The sequence below is a fragment of the Chroicocephalus ridibundus genome, unplaced genomic scaffold, assembly GCF_963924245.1.
Source record: "Chroicocephalus ridibundus unplaced genomic scaffold, bChrRid1.1 SCAFFOLD_84, whole genome shotgun sequence".
NCBI lineage: Eukaryota > Metazoa > Chordata > Aves > Charadriiformes > Laridae > Chroicocephalus > Chroicocephalus ridibundus.
In genome coordinates this window covers 470,202-479,996 of record NW_026961297.1, presented here as the reverse complement: position 1 = coordinate 479,996, position 9,795 = coordinate 470,202, and the positions used below count along the sequence as shown (strand labels likewise).

The following is a 9,795-nucleotide window of genomic DNA, read 5'->3' as shown; positions in this document are numbered from 1 at the left end:
TTAGTGGGATGGATGGGGAGTGGGAGAAAGGAATTTCCTTTTCCATTTAGGATGGCACCTCCCCACCACCCCTGCAGTGCGGATACGTTCCCTGGAGACACTCCCTGGTCTCCTCTCCCACACCCTAGAGGAGAAATGTTCAAGTGTCTCCCTGTCCTGACTCTTTTTGAAGAAGAATTTTCACCTGTTCCCCTCTCGCCCCTGCTGTCCTTGTTCCTTCCCTTCTTCCACTGTGGTGGGGGGTGAGGATTCAGGTGCAGCTCAGACACTGATGCTGCACGTCCTGTCATGCAGGTGTATCCAGGGAGGAAAGCATCCAAATGCCTTTAGTATTTTGGGCTCTGGGGACTGCAGTGTGTGGGGCCGAGAGTAAGCCCCCCCATCTTTAGGCTAGTTGACTCTTTCCCATGAGTGTCCTGCTTGGCTGCACGCTGCCCTCCAGAAGGGCTCAGGTCTCCCGTGGCATCTCTGTGTTGTCTAGCAGCCCCACGGAGTAGACATGTCAGTGCCAAGGCCACGTAAATCCAGCTGGAGGGCTGAATGTAGGCAGCTGCAATGAGCCCCCTGTGTCCCTGGCTGGGAGGGGAGAGCTGAGATCCTCCTGGGGTCCAATGAGCTCGGGTGAGGGTCTGGGAGAGCTGCGCTTGTAAATGGGACTCCTCTGCTCTCAGCAGTGTCCAGGTTCTTCTCAGGGGAATGTCTGCTTGGGATCATCCTCCAGCTCAAAGAGGCAGCAGCACAGGGCAGCTGAGAGCAATTCCGATGGACAAACTCGCTGTCCTCGCTCTGCACTGAGGGACAGTCCCCTTGGCTCGTAGGACCCACAAGGTTTCACTTGCAGCACAGCAGAAATGCCAGGGATTTCTGCCTTGAAAACACTCCTCAGGTGTGGTGGGGAAACTACAACGGAACAACAACAACAAGGTGCCCTGAGCTCTGCTCTGCAGTCGGGTGACAATGCTGAAAAGCCCTTTGATGCCAGGAGTGGATTTAACCTGAGATCACCCCGTGTTCCTTTTTACCCATAAATGTACGGCAGGACTGAATCCTGCAGAGTGCACAGCTCCCTTGTCGACTTTGAGCCAGGACCAATCAGTGTAAAAAAGGACCTTCCAAAGGCCTCCCTGAAAAGGGGGAGGCAGTTTGGTTTGTCTCTAAGTACAACTGAACAGATTTTTTGTGAGATGAGTCACCCCTAACTTCTCACTGTCTTTCCTTCCATGGACAGGTCTCCAAGCCCAAAGGAAGGAAATGTCCAACAGCAGCTCTATCACCCAGTTCCTCCTCCTGGCACTTGCAGACACGCGGGAGCTCTTCCACTTCTGGACCTTCCTGGGCATCTACCTGGCTGCCCTCCTCAGCAACAGCCTCATCATCACCACCATCGCCTGTGACCACCGCCTCCACACCCCCATGTACTTCCTCCTCAACCTCTCTCTTCTTGACCTGGGCTCCATCTCTACCACTATTCCCAAAGCCATGGTCAATTCCCTGTGGGACACCAGGGCCATCTCCTATGCAGGATGTGCTGCGCAGCTCTTCTTTTATATCTTCTTTCTCACAGCAGAGTTCTGTCTTCTTACCGTCATGTCCTATGACCGCTATGTGGCCATCTGCCAACCCCTGCACTACGGGACCCTCCTGGGCAGCAGAGCTTGTGTCCACATGGCAGCAGCTGCCTGGGGCTTTGTTTTCCTCTACGCTGTGCTGCACACGGCCAATACATTTTCACTACCACTCTGCCAAGGCAATGCCCTGGACCAGTTCTTCTGTGAAATCCCCCAGATCCTCAAGCTCTCCTGCTCAGACTCCTACCTCAGGGAAGTTGGGCTTCTTGTGGTCAGTGCCTGTTTAGGCTTTGGGTGCTTTGTTTTCATCATGCTGTCCTATGTGCAGATCTTCAGGGCCGTGTTGAGGATCCCCTCTGAGCAGGGACGGCACAAAGCCTTCTCCACGTGCCTCCCTCACCTGGCCGTGGTCTCCCTGTTTGTCAGCACTGGCGCATTTGCCTACCTGAAGCCCCTCTCCATCTCCTCCCCAGTTCTAGACGTAGTGGTGGCAGTTCTGTACTCGGTGGTGCCTCCAGCAGTGAACCCCCTCATCTACAGCATGAGGAACCGGGAGCTCAAGGAGGCCATTAAGAAAGTGTTTTCATGGACTTTTTTCAAAAGTTAGAAATTTACCACCTCTCTAACCAAATGACTCCCACGCTATCTGATTCCATCTTTTTTTTTATATATTTTGTGTTTGGTTTTGTGTTTTTAATGATTATATTTCTCATCAGTGCTGTTGATATTGTCATTTATGGTTTTTATGTTCCTACAGAAAGGTTTCATTTGTGTCACTACACCTGAGCCATGTATCTACTTGGTGTCGCCTCGTTCCCTTATAAGATTTTAATTAATAGTGGCTCAGAGATGGACTCTTTCATAGAATCTCTGTAAATAAAGTGAAATCTCCATTATGCAGTGCTTTTATGCCGGGGTCTTTCTCCAAAGATGCCTGAGGAACTGCACCCCTGCAGTTCCTCTTCCTCCATGTGTCCAGCAGAAAAAAAGCTTAGTGCCTATTTGTGACATTTTAGAGACATCAGACTGTATTTTGGAGTCATCAGTCGGTGTCTGCTGACAGGTAAGGTGGTGGGTTTAACCGAGGGAAGTGCCCCAGGCTTTCACACAGGGGACATTTAGGACACCCGTCCTTTAGGAGGGGAATCTGGATCTGTCTGGAGAGGCTGGTGTTTCTCCAGGGACAGCATGTTCCTGGGGTTGTGTTGAGATGGCAGAGGTCGAAAGGATGGGGTCTGGGGCCTCAAGCAGAGGCCACGTGCAGGCCTCCTCTGGGCACTCTCCCGTTCCTCCCCACCTGTCTATAGCAGGAATTCCCACAGAGGGACAGACACGTCCAGGTGTGGCCACACCACGGCTCACTGGAGGGGGACGAAAACTCCAGACGTCTGGGTAGCCCTCTCCTCCTAATCCATCCGCATGTGCAGCTGGCCTTGTTCATGGTCAGTATGCACCACTGGCTCATGTGGTGTCCCTCATAGTGCCTGGGCCCTTCTCCTCAGGGTCACTGCTCATCCTGTCAGGTCCTACCTGGCACAGTAATGTGGGGTTTTTCTTCCCCCTGATGCAGGACTGGCCACTTCTCCTGGTACAACTTCAGAGGTTTCTGTTGGCCAAATTCCAGAGTTTCCCAAGGTCCGCCTGGACTGAAGATCCATTCTGTCCTTTCTTAATGTTTGCATGCAGAGAGCTCACCATGGTTGTGGTGATCCATCAACACAAGATACCAGCATGAGGAGTTTCAGGGCACTACAGGAAATAGAAGACATTCCTAGTTTTGTCCTGTCCAACAGAGGAATCGTCACAACAACTATGTTAGAAACATCTTTGTGCCCCTGTTGCGTGAAAAGGGGCCAAGTGGTTTTGGCAGAAGATAAACCCCCTTGTGTTCTAACACTCCTCACCGAGGTGGGAGGCCAGGTGCGGCTGGGTTTAAATTTTGAGTGATGCCCAATTCAGCACTATCAGTCAAGGCATGTTTAATATGTATTAAACTATTACGATTTGGATACACTAATAGTGGACTGCAGCTTCAGTCTAGTCGTGCTCATGAACTAGCACGGCCACTCTCGAGTCTTTGGTCGCGTTCTTTGAGAAACCAAAACAACTAGCTACTTAAACAGTGCAGTTTATTTAAACAGATATATAGGTTCTTAGGATTGCCGGTGATAAATACACTGTCTGTAAAGCACATGCAAATAAAGGTATTGTCAAGTATAAAAAACGCGCAACAAAGTTATGAATAATACAGCCTGGCTGTAAATGTAGTGTCTCTCTCCTACAGACCTCAGAGGAGCAGCCTTTGGCCTATGCTGAGGAGTTTTCGTGGGGATCCAATGGTCATGAGCATTGAAGGGGCAGCAGAGCTCAGTACAGCTGGTCTTCAAGGACAGCATCCTTCACGCAGAACATTGGTCTGTGTCAAAAATCAGTTTGAAACCTGAAAGCCGATTCAAGGGAGTCATAACGAGATTTCCATCTTCAGGAATACTTACAGAAGAAAACAAGACATTGATTGGATGCTGCTGAATTTATTGAGAGTAGGGAGAGATGGTTCCGAGATACTCTATGTCTTTTTTGCCTCAGACTTCCCCAGCAAGGTCTCTCAGGCTTTGTGCCTCAAGGCAAGACTCTGGACAAGAACAGCCAATGGCGGATAGGAATGAAATCAGGATCTACTTGAGCCAACTCAACCACTACCAGTACATGGTAATGGACGGGGTACATCCAGAGGTGCTGAGAAAGTAAGAGAATGTCACAGTGAGGCCACTCTCCATCATCCTGGAAAGGTCCTGGAGACTGGTGGGACTCCCTGACATCTGGCAAAAAGTAAATGCTGCACGCATCTTTCAAAAGGGTCCAGAGAAGGAGGTGGGGAGCTAAAGGCTGCTTAGCTTCCCTTTACACGAGGAACATGTCCCAGAGCATGTTCTCTCGCACTGCATTTCTGGGTGCCTGAAGGAGAAAGTGCCTGGATGAACTCAGGGAACATGTACATGGGTTACAGTTTGGCACTTGGAGGGCCATTGGTGTTATGCCATTGTACGCCCCATAAAGATTTGGCCATCTCAAAAAAAGGGACGATAGGAGGGAAGTGCTAGCAGGTGGGACCATTGCTTGACTGCAAAGAGATAAAGGCAAGATCTATCCAACGTATCCAACCTTCATTGCTCCCAGAATCCGTTAGATATGGGATACAGGTATGAAAATTATTAAAATAAACATGTCCTCAGAACACAGTTTGGGATCTGTGCTTGACAGGAAAATGTGTTTTCTATTGGTCTAAGGCCGTCCAGAATGGAAAGTGAACTTCAGGGCAGGGAATGGGGACATGACATACAGCTGAGGCATGTCTTCTCTGTATTGAACTCTGCCTGCCTTTGTTTTCCTGTGTTGGCAATTAGGAAACATCCTTCTGTGTCAGCTCGTTTTCAAGGTAAAGCGGGTGGGAACCGGTGCCAAGGAGTGGAAACACGCAGCTACGGACTGGAGTGGAGAAAGCTCAGGTTTGAACAGGCTGCTGTAAGTCCTGGTTGCCAGATGAGAGAAATGGTGAGATTGAGACAAAGCCTGTCCATGGAGTGTTTGCAATAAAGGGTCTTGCCTTAAAGGGTCTTGAGACTCCATTAGCAGAAATTCAGGGTCAATATGAACTGGAGATTGCTGGCATCATTTATTGTGTAAGAAGAAAAAATAAAGAAAAAAATATGAAGGAAGCAATCCTTTCTTATGGTTGTTTAGTATTGAAATGTATTCATCTGAGAACTCTCTAATTAAGCACAGAAGAACTGAGGAAACCAGGAAGACTATGCACAGACACTTGGCTGGTTATGGCATTTTGTATGGAAATGAGTCCTCTCTGGCCAAGATCCTGTAGACCCTCAAACACTGGGCAAGCCTCTACAGAAGTAAAACTCAGCAGCAAAACCCCAAGATGGTGAGGGTGTTACCAGGCCCCACTGATGCCCATCGCTGGAGACACCATGGAGGGAATGACCGGACAAGATTCCTGTCCCTGGGGACCGGTGAAGCAGAAAGTCAGAAGCACTGGTTACAGGTGGAAAATCAAATGTGGAGGTGGCTCTGAAAACCTTTGATGCATTTCATCAATGGGGACAGCCACGCCCTGTCCCCTGTCCCTTGGGGATTTGCCAGAGATTCCAACTGTTCACCCACCTTCTTCCAAAGCCCTGATAATGTTCCCCTAGCACAGAAGATGTCTTAGCCCCCCGACTTGCTTGAACCTTCTGGTGGAAGTTCCAATATGAACTGGTGCCAAAGGCAGCCAAGTGGTGTGCTACATCTGACATTGCCAATGCATTCTTTTTCAATCCCTTTGGCAGCAGGGTGCAGGCCACAGTTTGCTTTCATGTGGTGTCCAATGCACCTGGAATGCCCCCAGGGACAGGACAAGAGGTACTTGAACATAAGCAGTTCCATCTAAACATGAGGAGGAACTTCTTTACTCTGAGGGTGGCAGAGCACTGGAACAGGCTGCTCAGAGACGTGGTGGACTCTCCTTCTCTGGAGACATTCAAAACCCGCCTGGACGCATTCCTGTGCAACGTGCTCTAGATGAACCTGCTCTGGCAGGCGGGTTGAACTACATGATCTCCAGAGGTCCCTTCCAACCCCTACCATTCTGTGATTCTGTAATCGACTATCCTACGGTTTGCCATGGACTAATCCAAACTGCACTGGAACAGCCTGATACCCCTGAACATGTACAATACATCGATGATCTCATCATGTGGGGCAACAAAGCAGAAGTGTTTGAGAAGGGAAAAAGAGCAATTCAGATTCTTCTGAAAGCTGGTTTTGCCATAAAAGAAGCAAGGTCAAGGGACTTGCAGAGAAGATTCAGTTCTTGAGAATAAAATGGCAGGAGGGATGCTGTCATGTGCCTATGGATGCGGTCAACAAGATAGCAACTATGTCTCCACCAGCAAACAAGAAGGAAGCACAAGCTTTCTTAGGCCTTGTGGGATGCTGGAGAATGCATATTCCAGGTTATAATCAGCTTGTGAGCCCTCTCTATGGAGTAACCTGAAAGAAGATCTATCCTGAGTGCGGCCTTGAACAACAACAACCCTTTGAGCAGATCAAACAGGAGATAACTCCTGTGACAGCTTTTGGGTCTGTCCAGGCAGGACCAGCCGTGCGTAATGGTCTCTACAGTGCAGCTGGGGCACGTGGTCTCACCCGGAGCCTCTGGCAGAAATCATCGGGAGAAACCTGAGGTCAGCCTCTAGGCTTTGGAGATGAGGGTATTGAGGATCGGAAGCCCTCAACACCCCAACCGAAAAAGAGATCCTAACAGTGTATGAGGGGGTTTGAGACACTTGAGAAGTCGTTGATAGGCAAGCACGGCTCCTCCTGGCACAGCAGTTGCCTGTGCTACACTGGATATCCCCTCCACACATCACGCGACTGACGCTACATGGACTAAGCGGGTAGTGCTGATCACACAGTGAGCTCGACCAGGGAAACCAAACCACCAGGAATCCTTAAAGAGATTATGGACTGTCCAGAGGGCATAGATTTTGGAGCATCTCATGAGGAGGTGGCTCATGCCCAGGTGGCACCCTCATACAATGAGTTGTCATCTACTGATGAAAGGTGTTATGCTCTGTTCACTGCCGATCCTGTCGTGTTGTAGGAAACCATCGGAAGCTGTGGTGTGGAGTCCCACACGAAAAGTTGCTGAAGCCACGGAAGGAGAAAGGGTATCAAGGCAGTTTGCAGAAGTGAAAGCCATCCAACTGGCCCTTGAGACTGCTGAACAAGAAGAGTGGCCAGTGCTCTCTACTCTGGGGGTGACCAGAGCAAAATTAGGGGCAGAGGGGACGGCATCAAGATTGCCTTGCAACCGTCAGCTCCAGGTGAGCTTTGCCTTTCCTAGAAACATACTTGTGCAACACAGACAATAAATGCCAAGTACTTTTCTGTAACCTGTCCTTACTTTCACCTCCTGAACACCTGCTTTGTGGCCCACACCAGTGCCCTCTCCATACACAGCCCAGGCCCCACACTTGGTCCCACTGTCCAGGAGCCCCGTGGGATGCATTGGTTCAGGGGCGGGAGAGACCACCAGGGCAAAATGCCCTGAGAGCCCTCAGTGCTCAGTCCATGTCTGCCCTCCTGCACTGACAGCACCCTCAGTGCCTGACCACTTCCCAGTCCCAGCCATGTCCCACACGGAGGGTCGCAGACAGTCCTGCTGTGGGGTCAACCAAGGTCTGGGCAAGTAGAGAGACTGGGCACGGTTGGGTGTTCCCCCAAGAAAGGCGCTGAGACCAGCAAACCTCACCCATTACCTGCTGGTGGTGGTGCTGGCAATGGCCTATGGGACAAGCTGGGGTGGTGAATGTCCTGCACACCTTCCTGGTCTGTTCATGCCACCAAGGGCACACAGCAGCCTCCTTTCTCCTGCACCTACGTGTCTCTGCTCCCTTCATGGACACCTGGCTCTGCACTGCACACCCACGGGAGCGTGTCCTCACCCTGCATGGTCACACAGCCCAGCCAATGTTGTTGTTTGGTTTTTTTCTTTCCTGGTCACTTTGCAGCCCAGGCCAGCTCTCCTCATCTCCCTTGCCCTCAGCCCAGCTGAGCACAGACCAGCAGAGCAGCCCATTCTGGGCTGGCCCCATGGCAGAGCCCACCACAGGGTGAAGCAACACTTGGGGAACTCACCCCACAGCCCCTCTACAGGGCTCAGCAGCTGCTGGGGGGCAGAGAGGGGTCTCTGCTTCCCCATGAGCCCCTGGGCTGATGGTGGAACATAGCAGGAGGAAAAGGAGGTTAGTGAAACTTCGCGATCCCTGGTCTCAAGTCCAGGAGATCCCCACCACAGACTGCCTGAGCTCCCCCAGTTCCAGCCCCTCTCCCCAGGCCAGGTCAAACACCCTGGCCCAGCGACAGAGCAGCCTGCCCCAGGCGTGTGCCTGCAGAAAGAGTTTCTCTTTCTCATGGATTCCTCCCTGCAGGCAAACAAATGCTCCCTGGCTCTTCTCCAGGGACACCCCTTCTCCACAGAGAGCCTTTCCCCAGGTGAGTGTGTCTCTGCTGGCCTGGCTGGCCGTTCATGGTTGCCTCCTCATGCTCCTCGCAGGGCCCCGAGCTGGCGGTGCTGCTCTGTAGAGGGAGGGGGCTGCGGTGCCCTGTGAACATGGAGTGACCCTGCACTGGCCATGCTGTTCATAGTGCCGAGCAGCCCCAGCCGTACGATGTTCACGCTTGCTGAGCCCCTTGGCATCTTCCTTCATGGCTCAATAGCCAAGGATGGGGCTGGGCAGGATTCAACCCAACCAACTCGAAATTTCTTACCCGAAAAATCCAACCCAAAATCTAACTGAAAAAAAACCAAATCCACCCCAAAAATCCAAGCCCAAAAAATCCAACTGCAAATATCCAACCCAAAAAAATCCAAAATCCAATCCAAAATCCAACCCAACAAAACAAAATCCACCCCAATATCCAACCCAACTGACCAAAAATCCCAGGGGTCAAGGCCAGCTTGGACGGGGTTGGAGGAACCTGACCTGCTTGAACATGTCCCTTCTGATGGCAGCCCCACCACTGCGGGCAGCAGATCAGCAGTTGCCATGCCACCACCACCAGACAATCAGCGCTGGCCCTGCCGCTGTCATGTCACAATGACTGTCTGACACGCCCACACAGAGGTAAAAATCCAAAACCAATAATCCAACCCAAAATCCAACCCAAAAATTTGAACCCAAAAAAGTCTAAAACCCAAACCCAAAAAAACCCAACCCCCAAAAACCCAGCCTGAAATTCAACACAGTATCACAGAATCTTCAGGGTTGGAAAGGACCCTCAAGATCATCGAGTCCAACCAAACAAGCTACAATCTCTGCCACTAGAGCATGCCCTGAAGTGCCACATCTAGACGTGTCTTAAATACCTCTAGGGATGGGCACTCAACCACCTCCCTGGGCAGGCTGTTCCAGTGCCTGACCACTCTGTCAGTAAAGTCATTCTTCCTAATATCTAACCTAAACCTCCCCTGCCGCAGCTTCAGACCATTTCCTCTGGTCCTGTCATTATTCACCTGGGAGAAGAGGCCAACCCCCACCTCTCTACACCCTCCTTTCAGGGAGTTGTAGAGGGCAATGAGGTCTCCCCTCAGCCTCCTCTTCTCCAAGCTAAACATGCCCAGCTCCCTCAGCCTCTCCTCATATGCCCTGGTCTCCAGACCCCTCAC

At 51.1% G+C, this 9,795-nt stretch overlaps 1 protein-coding gene across 1 annotated transcript; it reads left to right on the top strand.

Annotated features, from left to right (window-relative positions):
• The first annotated feature begins 1,251 nt into the window (after positions 1 to 1,251).
• Positions 1,252 to 2,175, top strand: LOC134509213 (olfactory receptor 14C36-like). Its single transcript, XM_063321690.1, has one exon. It carries the CDS (start codon positions 1,252 to 1,254, stop codon positions 2,173 to 2,175), a length of 924 nt encoding a protein of 307 aa, XP_063177760.1.
• The last annotated feature ends 7,620 nt before the right edge of the window (positions 2,176 to 9,795 follow it).